The following is a 17050-nucleotide window of genomic DNA, read 5'->3' as shown; positions in this document are numbered from 1 at the left end:
TCCATTTAGAGTACAACACACTGAAGCAAAGCCAGCACAAACCATTTGTTGTAATGGAAAACATCTTACTGCTCTGTGCTCAGGGCAGAAGGATTCCCCACACCTTTAGCAACATACAATAGATTCTCCGGTGCTAACAGCTCTCTGAAGCAGAGTGTTTGATAATGAAATCCCACACAAGTGATGCTCCAGGTTTCAGAGTACATCAGAGCAATGCTTTGAGATGGTGGGCTGAAGCAATACTGTACCACTCAAACCTTAAGGAACCGAGCAGCATTCACTTACAAAACATACAAGCAAGCACAGTTTACGCTGGTGGGAAAAGCAGTGAGAAGAGATCCTCCAGCCCACACAGCCAGTGTTTCTGATTCACTATAGCACTGTTCCACAGCCCACCCCAGGGCAGTGCACCCACAGCCCCTCCTGCCTCACCCACCTGTCCTGTTGGAAGCAACCGACTCAGTCTGGGACACGAGGCATTGGGGCAACGGAGCCTCAAGGCCCGGTATGAGGCTCTCAACAGCTACGTCAGGTTTTCCTTTCCAAACGTGCAAAATACCAGAGCAGAGAAGAAGCCAGAGGTTAGTTCACAAGGCACCACGTAAGTAAGAACAAAGCAGACAGTTGTCTGAATCCTTTCGTGATCCTTTAATACATGGCAGCTATAAAGGGAGCGACAAGATGCTGTCAGTCTGATGTTAACTTAATTACAGGGGAAGATTCACACACTCATGTTTGGGGCATTTGAGTTTTTTCTATTTTGTTTTGGGATGCGTGTGTGCAAAAAGCCCAACCTGAGCTATCCAAAGGCTGAAACTGGAGGCTAACAGTGGCTGTCCTGCAGCCAAGATAAGCAATCACAAGCTTTTGCAAGGATCTTTTCCAGGAACAGATAACACTGACCTTTAAGGAGTCTCCCTGCAACATTAAAAAGTCACTGGTGAGCCCCCAGCACGTTTCCAGGTAAGGTTGTGCACAGCCACAGTGTGGGATCTTTTTTCATTTTGAAGTGCTCAGTGGAGCAAAGTTAGCTGCCCCAAGTGAGAGGTGACAAGTTTTGGAACTCAGCATGTTACTGAAAACACCAGCATTGCCTAACACTGATATCCATTACGTGGATACAAAGGGAGATGCTTACATAGGGTGGACAGGAAAATTTGGGTTTATTTAATCCTTAAAGCCAAGGGGAAGAGACAGAGGATGACCGTCACCACAGTCACACCCACCAGGTATAATGCTTCTCTTCCTCAAGGACCAAAATCGAGGTCATGAGCTAAAAAGTGAAACTGCAGAACAAGGATGCACATAGTGCCAGGACCAGAAATGGTTTAGCAACCTAAGATTGATCCATGAACACCAACGTTCACGTGTAGTGAGTCTCTGTGATCTGTAGGATCATGATCTAAAAGCATTCAGACAACTGCCAGGAACTGCTAGAGGAAGAAAAGAAGTCTTATAGTCAGGCAACTCATTTCCTACCTTTCCATTCAAAGCTACAAGGCTGCAACCAGCGCCAAGGAACGCTGGCTTGGACCCAAAACCGTGAGCAGCTGACTGCAAGCAACTGCAGCCAGCAATTATTACTCTGTAATACATTTGGCAAGTCGGTCAAAATCTGACTCTGCAACACTCAGATCTTCAAGCTGCCTTGCAACCTGTCGCATCCAGGCTCGTGGCAGCCCAGGACGTTTACTCTCATCATATGCCCCAGAACAAAGGCAACACAGCCCTCCTGGCCAAGGGCTGATGCAGGGCAAGCTGGGTGCCCAGGAACAGGCACACACTCAGCCCTCTGCAGAAATTGAAGGGTTTTTGCATTTTCTTCAGCTGATGACGACAGCTCCTCTACCCAAGCTCTACAGCTTCCAACCATTGCATTTCACCAACATCAGCAGCTGTTTTCAGAGCCCAGGAGGGTAAACGCGCAGAGTTATCATGCAGGACAAGTCATGCTGTGGCAGACAGAGGGGAGGAGGAGGTACCCTGAGCTGGTTTCTTTTGTTTGTTTTTACCATTCACAGCATCTGATGTGCTACCGAAAGGGTCAGCGAGAGGCAGGATATCAGGGAGCAGAAGCGCAGTCTCAGGAGATTTGAGTCCCTCAATCAGTTTTTCTGGGTTAAGCAGGAAAAGGAAGAAGGAAGGCAGAGAAAAAAGCAAAAGGAAAAAAAAAAAGACAACGTTAATCAGGAGCTCAATTCAGTCGCTCATCACATCAGCCTCAGAAAAGCAACTGGAGGATTTTGTGTGCGAGTAACACTGCTGCGCAGAGAACATCTTTCCATTAAGGACCTCAAAGCAAAATGGTTTTCTTTTCTTTGACAGAGAAACCCAGAAAGCTGAGGACATCCTCACCCACCATGGGCTCTCCTGAAAAGCCCACTGTAATACGGCTTATAGGAGCCACTGAAAACTGAATGCAAAACCTACTCTCACCCTCACATGCTAAGGAGCTCTGTTTTGTTTTATGATTTATATAATGGGAAGAAACAGAAGGGATGATCAGAAGTTAGAGCTCGGTTTATGGCTTTTATTCATTTGCTAAAGAATAGAATACTTTAAGTCCTCCAGGGCTCATGCAAAACTAGAAGACAGACACTACAGTGCCAGGCATCAGAACCTGCCCCTGGGGTAAACAGCTGCCTGGCTGCCAATTATTTGAGGTATCAGGCTTCAAAACCACGTGTTTTCCTCTCCACTGTGTGACTCCTGTGGTTTCCATTATCCTTGGCACAGGGAAATTTCAACTGCCTGTGTAAAAAATTAACCTGAATTATTAACCTGGGGGGTTGAGTGGTTTTTCAGTCAAACTAACCAGGCTTTCAATATTGAGCTTCGTTATTTCACTTTCAGTTTTTGTTGTTTTTTTTTTTTAGTATTCATTAGAAGTAATCTCCTTCAGTAGAACAGCACTCATAGAACTTGCTGCACATGGACAAATCTGGTCATTCCAATGCATTTATAACCTAGCATCAGAACAAGCTATGGCATGTCACAGCTATGCCTACACAGCATTTTTACATCTGTAGTTTATGTTCCGAGGTCAGAGGCTAGCACCATTTATTATCCAAAGAAAACGTGCTTATAATTGCACAGAAGAATAGGCTCTGGGATACTGCTACATAAAAGACTTACCACACTTAGAAAGCCAAAGAAAAGCTTAAGTTGCACTGTTACATGCATAGTAATAGTATCAATCTTTTTTACTGCCCTACATAAATAATAAAATAGCCTAGTGGCTTTGGAACTACTTATTCAAGGCAGGACAAATTCTGCTCCCCATAAAAAACTTGACAAGTCAATGCATCAAAGCAACTGGAGGAGGAGGAAGAAGCTCCAAAAAGGGACCCAAGAGGCAGCTGCTCTATCAGCAAAGGCCTGGAGAAGGGCAACTGAAAGGCAAAGCCCAGTGGGAGCAGTGTTCTTGTACTTGAAGCCTTCCATCTCTGTGAGGAATACTTATTTTTTCTTTAAGAAGTGGATTTGCAGAAGGAACAGCCACAGAGGCATCATCGATGGCTTCTCAACTACACACTAAGGGGCTTCCTATGGGTGAGCACGGAGGCTGGAGCAAGGGTTTGGCAACAAAAAGAGTTGAGGGAAGAGGGATGGCTCTCAGGAACTGACTGCAGCACGCTGGGAAAAGACAGCACAGGAGAGAAACGTGGGGACAAGAGGACAGGGAACATGCTCAACTCCTTTTTCCAAATGGGAAGTTTGTTGAGATAAGTGTCCATCCAGAGCACAGCTGACTTCAGTAATGCTTTAAAGCAACCCAAACAGCAAGGCACAGGAAAACTGTGGAAAGAAGTTAGGGATTGTCTCAGAGTTGGGCAATTCCAGACAGGGTTTAGCTCCTTTGAGATGAAGTTTGTAAGCTATGAAGTGACACATACGTTTGTAGGGAGCTCATTTACACTTTAGAGATTCTCTAGGAACTCCTTTCAAAGCAGACTCTTACACCAGGCCTGCCTGCAAATGCCCAGCTCTTCAAGGACTGGCATCAACACGCATCTTGCAAACCACATATACTGTACCTGGAATCATTCCTCCTATGAGCCCGTTTCCAGATGTCTTGCTCCTTCAAGTCTCCCTCTTTCCCCCCTTACCTTTCCAAACAGCTTTGTCCTTTTCCAATACTGCAGATCTCCCACTTAACACAGTGAAGCTCTCTCAGCCAGGTACTTGGAAGCCATATCTTTTAAACACGTAGAATTTACAAGGAGAAACCTTTTATTCTACTCCCACCCATCCCCCGGGCTCAGCCGACCTTATGAAAAGCTTTAAGCTGACAGTGGTTCTTTATTTTATTTTGTTACTTGTTTCACGCTTGCATCCTTTGTTACAGACTCTAACCTGTCACTGTTGTTGCATGCAGTCGCTGCAACTCTTAGTGCGTCATTAAAAGGAATTTTATCCCTCTTGTGTGAGGCTGAGAAGCTCACGAAAACAAGAAGGCATCAGGAAGAATGGGAAAGGAGATACCAAAAGTAACAATAAAAATCAGGTTGTCTCTCTGTTTCGAGGTTTAGCAGTTCACTTCCCCAGGTTCCACATTGCCTAGCGCCCTGTGCTAAAGCCAAAGAATAGAAAAGTCACTAAGTGATGGGAAAATAACAAGAACAAACAGTTCCACATTAGCTAGCAGGAATACCTTCATTACAGCAAAGTCTGGTCTCTTTAACACAACAAGCTTCTTAAAAAGCACACGTGTACTAAGGTTCTCAGAATCCACAGCAGACATTCCTAAGCCCAAGAACGCTCCGTGCTTTTGCAGTGACAGATAAAGGCAATTCTTAAGCCCCTGTTCCACCACAGCCCCAGTGATGACAGCAGGAACCCAAGGAGGCTGTTTCCTTCCACGTGAACATTAGGCAGATTCTGTTTAACTGTATGAAGCCCTTGAGAGAAGAACTAGGCTCTCTCATGATACAGAACAGCATGTAGTCTCCTGCAACCAAAGGATTTATCCAGCACAAGTTTAATTTCTCATTTCAAAAGAGAAAAGCTGCTTCACCTCCAAGTGAAGTCGTGGTTGAGATGGAGAGAAGCGAGAACTAATATGGATGGGTAAGAAATACAGCTGTGCAAGAAGGAAAAATGGGGATTAGTGGTCTCCCATACAAACACACCAGCTCCAACTCATGCAAGCACAAAGCTATTACCAACTGCAGAACAGTTTACAGCAAGAAAACAGCACACAACGTTTCATGGAAAGGACGAATGCTACAGGCTTGGGCATGGACTTCTTCAGAAAATCTTTTAACTGCCATCCCCACAGCAAAGATCTTCCATTGGAGTATGAACAAGAGGTGCCAGTTTCTTGTGGCTCTCGGGATGAATCTCTTCTATGCCGCAGTTTCAGGATCCATTGCAGTTAATTTTGTGCATGTATGGGGACAAAGCACATTCTGCACCATTCACCATGCAGTTAAATTCAGTGTTTTCTATCATTTGGCCTCTTTTTTCCTATTATAGTTAAAGTAAACAAAGCACACCGCAGAAAAAGCAAAGCAAGAGTAGAACCTACAACTGGGTACTCTCAGGGGTATTCCCCCCCAAAATAGCTTCTCCTTAGGGGATGAACACAAGAGCTTTTCCTCCAATTTACGTCGATATTGGAAGGATGCAATGCCATTTAGAATCAGTAGAATTAATTCTGGATTTATATCATGGGGCAAGAAAGCAAGAGATCAGATTCCATGCGTAAATTAAGGAGCACAGCTTTGGACAATCCTGTAAGAACACGTTGACCTTTCTCCTCAGATTGCTTCTTTTCCAAAACATGCACAATTCTAATTTTTGGAAGTTCACAATCAGTCAATGTGCACTTTGCATCTGCAACGTCACCACTGCCAAAGTTGGCATGCTGCATTTCTACTTGGCGATGCACTTGTAAAGCAACAAAGTCTACGCAGAAAGCACTCGAAGATTAAGAAGAGTGATGTCAAAAATTATCAAAAGATAGGGGAGGGAAACGAGGTTTTAGTTAGAGCAGGCTATTAGGAAGGGTAAAGATTCCTGAGAGACTTGCAAGTTAGAATGGCAAGAGAGGGCCAAAGCCTGGCACGCTTTGCTGAACCACCAAACAATCCAGATGCAACATCTCAAAGCCAAGGTGCCCACCAGCCAGGCATCGCACACAGCGCGGGCGTTACTCACTCGTGTACTGCAGAGGAATAGCAAAAAGAAAGACAACTCAATAGAGCACACAGCAGAGTTCTTTTCTTCGGATGTCAACTGAGAAAGAAAAGACAAGGTTGTAAAAATCCCACCAAGCCAACGTGCTGTGAGTGGGAGGGAGAACTACCAGGGAAAGGATGGATTAGGCTCAGGAAGTTTTGTGCCCAGTGATTGATCAAGTGTTCAAGGAAGCCTTGCACACTATGCAGTCACAGAGGACTTTGGCTAATCAAGGGAAGGCACTGGACTAATTATCCTAATAGAGTTTCTGCCAGAATGAATTGTTCCTTGTATAGTGCAAATAGAAGGAGAAGAGAAAAATATATCTATTTAAAGCAGGTCACTTGCTAGTGATGTATACACACATTCTCTGTAAACACCAGAGAACAGAAGAGACCAAATGCATAACATTTTAGTTGAATATTCAAGTTTGCCCAGGGAAGCGTGGAGTCACCGCTCCTGGAGGTGCCCAAGAACCATGGGGAGGTGACACCAAGGGACGTGGGGAGCAGGCACAGTGAGATGGGTTTGGGCTGGACCTGATTGTCTCAGAGGTCTTTTCCAACCCTAATCATTCTATGATGAAGTTCTTCAATACTTGTCCAACAACGCTCCTTCAGATCAAGCTGAAACTCTGATAAAAACAACACAGAGCCTGTTTATGCTTATTTATTTGAGGTTCTAGTGGTACATTGGCTTTGTGGCTCCACATCATCAAGACACCCTGCTGCACTGTCAGTAACATAGCACTAATTCCTTCGGTAATCAGATGAAGAGCGTCCACTCTGCATCTTCCCAACTCAAGATATAAAGCCAAGTTGTTTGTACTCAACACACGCCCACAGTCACTTGAAGCCCAGTCAATGCATCATTTTGGATGAAAATTTCTCATTAAGCAATGTACAGTCACTATAAACAACCTCAAATAGATGGATATGCAGTTATCTTCTTTATGGGCCTAGGGCAGAGGGAGTTATGTTGGTTGAAAACAGTAACAGCCCTACTACCCTACTAACAGCAGCCCCATTAAAGCAGGTCAACTTGTGTGTTTTGACAAGGATGTTGATGTTTGAGTCCTAACTCATGCTTCCAGAAGCAGAAACTGGCAGTTTCTAGCAGTCTGAGCTCAATATTTCATGCCTTTTTACCCATACTCAGTTATTTAAACATTGCAATAGCCTGAAACTCACCCCCAGCTCACACACTGCACTATCATGCTGCTTGGAAAGCCTGCAAAACATGTTCCTGAAGATTTGTGTTAGAAGGCTATGAGAAAAAATACCCAGTTTTAAGCAGAACTTGTACTTCTGCAGCCAATTGTATATTTAGGAACAGACACCAGGTCCACACTTTTTGACAGCTAGGGTTAGGAAACAGGCCAAGGGTGCACACCTAAATACTTAGATTTGAAGCTACACTGCAATCTGTGTTACCTTCCTCAGCCCAGAGAAGCACCCCCCTGTAAAACACACACAAACCCGTGGGGATTTGAAAGAAATGAAAACAACAAAACCCCATTCTCCAAGTGCCATTTCGAAGCCTCAGAGAGCTCCGACATGACAACAGCTCTTCAATAAGGGATGCTATTTGCCTTTTCATTCAAAGTGAGAATCCCCAGCCTGTGCCCAGATGGCACAGGCACGCCGTGCTTCCCTAGCCAGCTATGTCTGCATCTTTATTCTGCAGTGCTGGACAGGGAATTTCTCTAATCTCAATTTCTTTTATGGCCAAGACAGCGCTGCTTCGTGTCGCTACTCTCCAAATGACTGCACTAAAGCCACGACTGTTTCCTCACTGTAATTAAGATGAATTACTGCAGGGAGTAAATGGTTGTGTAAATATGCAAAGAATGACATGTTTGAAAGAGAAAAGGGGTGGGAGGGAAGAAATGTATTGTGCAAAGGCAGTGTTTTGGTGGATGAGGCCACTGAAAGCCCCACTATCTCATAATGCACGAAGCAGTGTGGCACAGCCAGCAGTGTGGGAGGGTTTGTGCTCCATCCAGGGCTCTTTCTCAGCTCTCACCTCAGTGCTGCTGCTCAGCAGCTGCTCCTTGCTCGCTCTGCCAAGGACCCACACCCAGCTCTGCTGCTGCAAAGAGAATCAGCCAGGGCTGCAGCACAGGGTACCAGAGAACGCTCAGCTGGGACTAGAGTGGAAGACATCCCCCCACATCCCCCAAAAAACCCTCAAATCATTGGAAAGGAATATTTTTGGCAACACATCCAAAGGCATTTCTCACTGGGTATATCACTATATCAAAGGTACAGAAATTTGGACTTGGGACTATCCACTCCAGCCTCAACAATGAGGAGAATAACCTACCTAGAAGCTTCCCAACTCTGTTCAATCTCACATTTCCAGGATACCTGGCACAAAACTCTGCCTTTTCCTGCTCATTCAGCTAAATGTATACTGATGGATGTTAAGTAGACACACGTAGCATAAAAATTACTGTTCTGATCAAATACTCCTTAGTGATTGATCACCAAGTGAAGCCTGCAATAAGCCTGTTAAGAACTTGGCTCGCTTCCCTACACATGCACACAGGAAAACGTTTCCAGCGTGAATATTTAATTTTTCCCCTTAATTTAACAGATTTTTTCTTCCATATTTTTACACTCCTCTCGCTATCTCCTCCTACTAGTTACAGTTCCATTAGGAACTGCAGCCTTTACACAACGGAGAAATAGGAATATACTGATGACCCTTCTACATTCATTTGATTATTGCCCAGAGCTGATAACTCTGGGATTCGAATGACTTTGGGCTGTCTGGGGATGGATCCTACAGCTATTTAAACACCATTGATTAATTTCTCAGGAATCTGTGATACAGAGGCTTGGCTTTGCCTCTGAGCATACTGATGAAAGGTGAGAAAGCACCAGCCAACATCCAGGCAATGCCACCTGCACGCTCAGGTGCAAGAGGAGCATGTCTGTGGCTTGAGCAGAAAAAGAGGAGCTGAGCTCTCAGCCAGACCTCAGCTGGCGTGGGCTCAGAGCACAGAGCTGACCTAAGAGGCTCTGCAAGGCAAACAGAGGAAATACCAAATCAAAGCCTCACTTATGCTTGGGCTGAAAGCCTTCCTGAATAACACTGCTCCTGTAACCAAAGGGGACAGGCTCACACTTCTGCTTCTGGGAAGGCCATCCATCCTCAGCCTTAAGAAAACAAACAAACACGTGAAATGTTTTCAAAGCGATTTGTTTTCTCAGACACAAACATTTAGCAAGCGTTTAAACACAACTCAGTTGCTTCTCCACAAAATGAAGGCAGCTTAGCAATGTGCAATTGGAGACACTGCCATACTCAGAGATGCAGGTCAGCCCCAGCTCTATGATCCAAGGGGCACACCTAGAGGAAAGCCTTCCACGAGCACAGCAGCACACTCCTCCCTCACATCCCAGTCCTCTCTCCTTGCTATGGAGCTATTCTGCACAAGGCACTCAGTGCAGGTAACACAGGCACGGTCTAACAAAGGTCACAGATTGAAAACTGGAGTCCAAAACAAGGACTTCTATTTATTTTTAATCCTTTCTGCTACATCTACAAGCACAGACAACACCTATCAGTTTTGAAAGCTAAGGATAAATCCATAGCTCTGGCTCCTGAGAGCATTCAGGAGCTTGTAGCCTCATCAAATGTTATGTTCAAAAACACAAAAAACAAGGACATCTGATTTTTATTTATTTTTGTAGCAACGTGCAGGGAGCCAACAAAAGCAGATCTCCTGCCTGCCCTTGGCCCATACTTTGCACCCTCGGAAGCAGATGCACAGAACTCAACCACAGAAGGTTTAGCACCTGCCTGTAAAGAAATGCAACCAGTCTGGGCCAGATTTATGGGATGAGCAACCTGGCCCCATAAACTGCGACAACGCTGCTCCCTTTATCTGCACCCAAGGGCAAGGGTGAGAGGCAGTTTTCTTTGCAGCAGTTTCTGCACTACAAATAATTTCAGAGCTCCTGCAGATAAGGCTGTGCCTGCTGCTTTGTATGGCTGTGCTCTATCAAGATGCAATTGACAATAAAGGAAAGCAACCAGCTTGGTATGTAGCTGTTGAGCGCACAGGCAGAGAAGTAAATAGCAGCCTGGGCTGACAAGCTTCACGCTAGGAAAACCAACATTTCTATCAGCATTTTGGGGAAAAAGAAACATTTTAAGAGTAGAACCTGCACTGAACCTTCTGTAGGTTCTATTCGAATTAATGCTGGGCAGGTCAGATCCTCACACGTGCTCACATAGGGGAAAAAGACTGCCAATAACTCCTGTTTCTCTTCAGCTAGGATGCACTTCTCATGCTCTTTGAGCACCAACCAGAAGAGAGCACATTCTACAAAAGAGACTTTCGTCCCCAAATTGCTTAACTTTCCATGGAAAGATGTCATCTTTACAAAGCCATTGGTCCTCAAAGTCCCAGCCATTCAGAGCTTGAGCTGAGGACAAGGGTGAGAGCTGGAACAATCACTCGTCCTCTGGAGCTAGCTGACAAGAAGGGACCTGTCACACACATTCACCAGAGGGCTTAGAGAATCTCCATGATAAGAACAACGTCATATTCCAAACCTCGCTGATTTGCAAATAAGCTCCTAAGCACTTACATAATCTTGTGCTAAAAAGTGTTGGCTCCTACAGTCAGAAATACGCACGCAGGAAAGACTTTCAAGTAGTACTGCAAAGTAAATGGAAATAGCTACCAACTGTGCTAGCACATTTTGCCAAATCTGAAAAGGTCACATGTGAACTTGTGCTTCACATGAAGCAAGCAATTGCAGTAAGACCTGGGAAGCCAAAGAAACACCAGTTCTTACAGAAAATAATTATTAGTAATGAAAACTAAAATTTCAGTGTTAGAAGCTGATCTGAAAACGGCTTCAGTGAGCACAGGTAATTACCCAATGGTTTGTTTCTTTTTTGGCTGGAAATACTGAACCTTTAAAAGACACCAATGTTGCTGACTTTAGAAACCACCTGATAACCCTGGGGGCTCTCGTGCTGAGCACTGCTCACACCTCCACGTGGATGTTCACTGTCAGAACGTGCCATGCATCACCACTACCACCGAGCTCAGCAGAACTTGTTGGTTGCCCAGCACTACTGACAAAGGGCCAGGATTTCAGGTGTGCCTGAAAATAGAACTCTAAGGTTAAGAATACACAACTAATGACAATAGTCCCCACCCTCCATAAACCCAGTTCTGGTTACCTGGCGTGTCGGATAATGGGAGAGGAATGAAAGGATCAGGCACAGTCAGAAGAGGAGGGCTAGTGTCCAGACTCAGAATATCTTTCATTTTTTCAGCTGGTAGCCATGAAGAGAAAAGGCAGAGTGAGACAGGGAAGAGAGAAAAGTGGAAAGCATCAAGCAATGTTCACATCCTACAACACAGCTCAATATTACAGTGTCCAAGCTATGGCCTGGCAACACACACATGCACACCAAGAACTAGTTTATGCTGCTACAGAACAAAACAGAAATATTACCAGAGATCTCCAATACAGTTTAACCCACAGATCTCAAAATAGTCCTGGAAAGGGAAGTACCATTATCTCACTTTACAGCAGCACAGAAAGTGAAATGCCTTGGCCAAGGACACACAGCAGGCCAGCCCCCATGGAAGGCCTCTTTGTCTAAGAGATACTGCATCTTGCATCAGACAGGCTCATGTTTAAGAGGAAAGAAAAATAAAAGGGCTAGAAGCAACCATCCCAGTGCCTGCGCTCAGACAATTTCCACACTTTAAAGACAACTTCTTCAAGAAATGAACATGCTTCAGGGTCCAAAAAGCCCAGAACGTGCAGGTGCTTCTCAGGCTTTGCAGAAAGTATTTTACAGCTGAATCCAGAGCTGCTGCTGCTTAACATCCCTCCACAAAAGCCGATGGAATAAATTGTTCACAGGACACAAGCAGCTGGAATGCTCTCTTATGTCATGGAATTCAACTCCTTAACCCCCAGGTAAGAGTCCATGCTACCAAGCTCTGTCATAAGCTCCTCTAAACCTCTCATCATAAATCCACTGACACTTATTTCTATTTGCCTGATCTTGCCCCTTAAAGAATCCTTCAAGGATTCTCCAGTCTCTTCCCAGGTCTCCTTATGCCAACAGCTGGTCTGCTTCAGTGAGGAAGCATCAGTTTCATTTTCCCCTGCATGGCTGTGTATGACAGAGCAGAGGATAACTTGCGTTGCTGCTGCAAGCAGTTTGCCAATACTGTGTTTTTCAGGTCATTACTCCATTCAGTGAGAACTCCTGAAGCTGAAGAACTAGAAACATGCAACGAACCATGCTCTCCCTTTAAAGATTTTTCCTGCTCACTCCAGTCTCTGTTATTCTCTTTCATGCTGTGGCAGAGACACTATCAGTCCTGCTCCACACGGTCTAACAACAGTTGGCAAGAGAAATCCTCCACCATGTGTAGTTAATGCTAGAGTCCAAGTTTGTGATTGCATACTGCATATTTTACTCCTAACAATGAAGCTATGTGGAGCCTCAACATATAAGCAGCTTCCTTGTGAACTTCACAGGTTGGCTAAGCTTCTTACCTCACCAAAAGCTTCACATCTGCCTACAGATGTTGCAGCCCAGTTCTACTAAACTGTGGTAATTAATATGTTTTACCTTCCTATTAAAGAAGCTGTGACAAAGAGCTGCTGCTTTCTTGCAGCACTGTGCAGGACACTGCCCTGTAGGACACATTCAGACTCACCCGATCCAGCAGCGAAGGAAGAGGAGCCACCAAATGCATCTGCCTGGGCTGCAGATGAAGCCGGCTGGAAACCTGGAATTAAGTTCTCTGTGGAACTGCCCATCTTTTCTGGAACTTTCCCTGGAATACCAGAAACAAATTGAGGGGAAAAAACTTCCATTCTGAAGGTTGTTTACTCACCTATACTTCTAGGATACTACTTCAGGGAGTGACTTAAGGACTTTCCTGCAAACCACAACTTGCAGATAAAGCTGAGTTTGTAGTGTAGCTTCTACAATCAACTGACTAAGGTCACATTAAGAGCAGTTAGTGCCTATCCCTTGGAGGATCATGCTCAAAGACAACAGGGACTGGGAAGAGAGACTGGAAGAATTCAGCTCTTACAGCACAGCAGGTCGTTACTACATGGGAATGCCCCAGTAGCACCTGACAAAGCATCATTCCACGCCACTTCTCATTTCGAGAGCAGGCTGCTACTAAACTACCTCCATGAACCTACCATCACTCAGCTTTGCAAAGTCCTTGTTCAGCAGCTCCTCAGCTGTGAGTTTGGAGAAGTTATCATCATCAAATGGATTCCACGTGGAGACATCGGGCGGATTGTAGACGTTCTGCTGTGAGGTCCGTGGGGAACCCGAGGGCGTAGTGGAAGCTGACCTGGATGCAATCATCCCAAGCAAACAACAGTCATTAACAATCCATCTGAAATTCTCTGGCCAGCACCATGAGCTGGTTCACACTACTGCATTACAATTACAATTCTTACTTCAAACACTCTGCAAGGTATTTTACTTGCACACCCAGAATGCTAGGACCAGGTGGGCTTACATATTTGTAATCTGTCTGAGCATCCTGATGTCAGGAATGAAAACTGTAAAAGTCATCAGCAAGTGCTCCTGCAGAAGATCTGCTGCTACACCACAGGCATGAAGCATGCACCAGAGCTACCAGTGAGGCAGCTGAGCAGATTTAGTAATCCATTTGAAGACCCCATTTGCTCAGCCTTTTGGGAGTGAGGAAACACTCGAAAGGACTTCTGCCCTTGGAAGGTTTTTCAGTGACTTTCTGCCAACCCCTACACTGTGGTCTTGAGGACGCAATGACTAATTTATACCAGCCTATCTTCACCTCAGAGCTGAGCCCAGGAAGATCCTGAGAAGTCCCATCTACACTCCACCCCTTCCATATCCTTTGACACCAAACGAGCAGCCACCTACTTGGACTTGTTGAGACTGGCTTCAGCAGCAGCTGCCTGCAGGAGCTGGGTAGACTTGCTGGCTGGAACCCCAAAAACAGCACTGTGGGTCACATCACTCAGAATCCTCCTGTGTCCTGCACGCTGCGTCTTGGGGGAGGACGGAGGGGTGAGAGAACCCAGCTTCTGCCCCTGAACCGCTGTAGGTGGCGTGGTTTGAGGTTTTTGCTGTTGCCTTATTTGTGCCTGCATCTTGGAAAGAGAGTAAAATGATGATGTTCTCCTTTCGTGAACAATAGCCACGATGTAGAAAAATGCTACGTTTTGGAGGATCTCATCTCCTAGACATGGATCAGAGATAGTCTGGAGAAAAACAACACGCTAAACAAATGCATCTGAGGAAGCAGGGGGCTGGAAATTGGTGGTCCATTGCATTTCTGCATTACTACAGCTGCACAAGAAGGTACTTTCTCCCCTGTCTATGGTTAGAAAAGGTTACCTGTACTCAAAAGCTTGCTCAAGGGTAAAGAGGCTTAGGTTCAGGGTAGATCATAGAAATCAGATCACAGGGTGCAGAAATCTTGCTGTTTGGACAGCGTTGTGCAAGGCAAAGAATAGACAGTGTGTGGTTAGGTTCAAATTTCTAAAGAAGCAGAAGACTTCTGCAGAAGTCTTGTGCAAGCTTTCTTAGTTTTCTCCCCACACAAACAGAAACAAGGACCTCAAGAACATAATATGCCATTAAAATCTGCAGGGAAAGAAACACAAATACTCAACTACAAACCCTTTGGAAATTTCAAGGGTTTCCTCAAACTGATGTTATTTTTTGATTACTTCAGCCTCGTGTTAAGCTCACAAAGCCATACAAGCTTTCAGTATTGTTTTGTGGTTATAGGCAACATCAATTCAGATGTTGTTTTTCAAAAAAATCTTTCAGTGATAGCATGATCCAGCCACTGACTGGTTTTAAAGAGGGGAAGCCAGGATGCAAAGAGCAGAAAGTTGTGCATGTCATCTCCACTACCTGGGCACTAGAGCTCTCTGCTCCCCAATCAGCACCAGGACATTTTCAACCAGGCAAGACAGATGAAAGACTTGGGAAAACCTAAGAGGGCAATGAGGAAAGAGTCACATTCCCAGTGCTGTGCTTAACTACAAGTGGTGCAAAGAAAACAAGTGGTTAGCTGCCTTGCTTTTTATCTGGCATTTTCAGGCAGACTAAGTCAGCAGGGCTGAGAAGCAAGCTGACCTGATTGCTGCTGATGCACCCAACTTAAATCTTGCTATATAGGTCATTGCAGAATGGTACATTTGGTGCTAAGAAATAAATGGGCAGTGCCAAAGCGCCCACAGAAATGAATGCAGAGTTTATTAAGCTGAAGTTCTGCAACTTGAAAAGGTTTTGACAGGTCCTGGCATGGTATCTTCTGCTCAGAGAGCCTGTTCTTCAGAGACGATGTCTCCCTATTCATTTTTTAAGTGACTCAGTCACTGTTTTTCCCCTCCTCACTGCTACAGGAGCTGAAAAGTCTCCAGATGCATCCATTCTGATGAGTCTTGTAGGGGCAGGGGGATGATGCTAATTTTCAGTCCAGCTGATTCAATAGTATTAAGAATATTTTCGTGCTAGTCAATCACAGCAAAGCTCTTTAGAGATGCACTTCAGTACTGTGCACCAGGCATTTCTTCCTTAAAGGAGCAGGGTAATTATGGACTTCACCCACATAGTGAAAACTTGCTCAGATTTCAGGCTGACTTGCTCCAGGTCATCCAACACAACAAAACCAGCAGCACAAGAGCTCCAACCTCACCCTAGCAAGCAGCTCAGTGATGGGAATTAATATGAAAGTGAAGGAGTGAATACAACAGAGCCTTAAGACACAGAGAAAGCAAGAAAAGGAGGCTGTGATGCCTCAGCATCACTCAAGTCACTTACCTACCCAGTTTTGTTAGTCAAATTAACACCTGATGTTACTTTAAAAGAAGAATGCCTAGGAGATTACTTAGGCCCTGAATGGTAACTCACGAACCAGCAAGCAAGAATTGACCCTTAGTTTGGGCTAAGACACTGCAGAGTTGAAGAGGTTTATTATCAGATACTGTTCTGCTTTGCACACGTGCAACCTGGTATAGCAAAATAATGGATGGCTTCCTTTTGCCTGGTGCCCGCACACACTTTTGTTCCAACACGCAGCTGGAGTTTGGGGCATCCCTTTGCACTCCCAAAAACAAAGAGTGGATGTGACTGAGCAGGAATGAGCGCAAAAGGCACAGCTTCTTGCTATATGCACTGCAGAGGTGCTCTGGCAGCATAGATCCTGCCCTCTGGCACAGCTCCCCTGCCTTTAACACTGCGGACTGCAGCAGGAAAGTAGCCAGCTAACAGCTACATTTTCCATTAAGTAAAGAGCTTTTATTTTGGATGCAGTCAGATGATTAGAAAAGTGGATGAGGTATTTATTTTTAAAACATGATGCCTTGAAAAGTCCTCCTTCCCATAGCATTCAGTATCCCAAGTTACCCGACTCCAGAAACAACCAGAAAGGCCGCTTGCACATTCCTCTGTGTCAGCCCTCAATACTCAAGGAGTCACAAATCAGCAGCGCTATAGTGTAGTTCCAGATGCCCATTCTGATGAAGCACAAATATTTAAGGAAGTTTAACATACGACAGGGGAGGGACAGATAGAAACAGCCACTTACATCTACTCTGCCAGGCTCTTACCGCTTGTTCCTGCTGCGGCGTTGGCTGGGCTGCACTTTGCTGGGCCTGGGGCTGTGGTGCTGCTGGAGCCTGTTGCTTTTGCTGAACTGCTGCTGCTGCTGCTGCTGCTGCTGTCTTCTGCTGCATCGCTGCCTGCTGGGCCATCATCTGCTGCTGCTGTTGTTGCTGCTGCTGGTAGTAGTTTTGCATCAGCTGCTGCTGCGCTGGTGCTCCCTGCTGCATCACTGGGAACTGGG

At 45.2% G+C, this 17050-nt stretch overlaps 1 protein-coding gene across 15 annotated transcripts in view; it reads right to left on the bottom strand.

Moving 5' to 3' along the window:
• AAK1 (AP2 associated kinase 1) overlaps positions 1 to 17050 on the bottom strand; it is a 67417-nt gene that overhangs the window by 16021 nt on the left and 34346 nt on the right. For 6 of the 15 annotated variants that reach the window (XM_021374729.1, XM_021374730.1, XM_021374741.1 and 3 more), the window contains 7 exons: positions 16815 to 17045; positions 14113 to 14342; positions 13395 to 13552; positions 12896 to 13015; positions 11392 to 11487; positions 2013 to 2114; positions 437 to 538 (listed from right to left, as the gene is read on the bottom strand). In XM_021374729.1, the coding sequence (XP_021230404.1) occupies positions 437 to 538; positions 2013 to 2114; positions 11392 to 11487; positions 12896 to 13015; positions 13395 to 13552; positions 14113 to 14342; positions 16815 to 17045 (1039 nt within the window). The remainder of the gene's footprint in view (positions 1 to 436; positions 539 to 2012; positions 2115 to 11391; positions 11488 to 12895; positions 13016 to 13394; positions 13553 to 14112; positions 14343 to 16814; positions 17046 to 17050) is intronic. The other 9 variants (XM_021374737.1, XM_021374739.1, XM_021374743.1 and 6 more) reach the window with 6 other exon arrangements.

Source organism: Numida meleagris, chromosome 21 (genome assembly GCF_002078875.1).
Source record: "Numida meleagris isolate 19003 breed g44 Domestic line chromosome 21, NumMel1.0, whole genome shotgun sequence".
Classification (NCBI taxonomy): domain Eukaryota; kingdom Metazoa; phylum Chordata; class Aves; order Galliformes; family Numididae; genus Numida; species Numida meleagris.
This window is presented reverse-complemented; position numbering and strand designations above follow the sequence as displayed.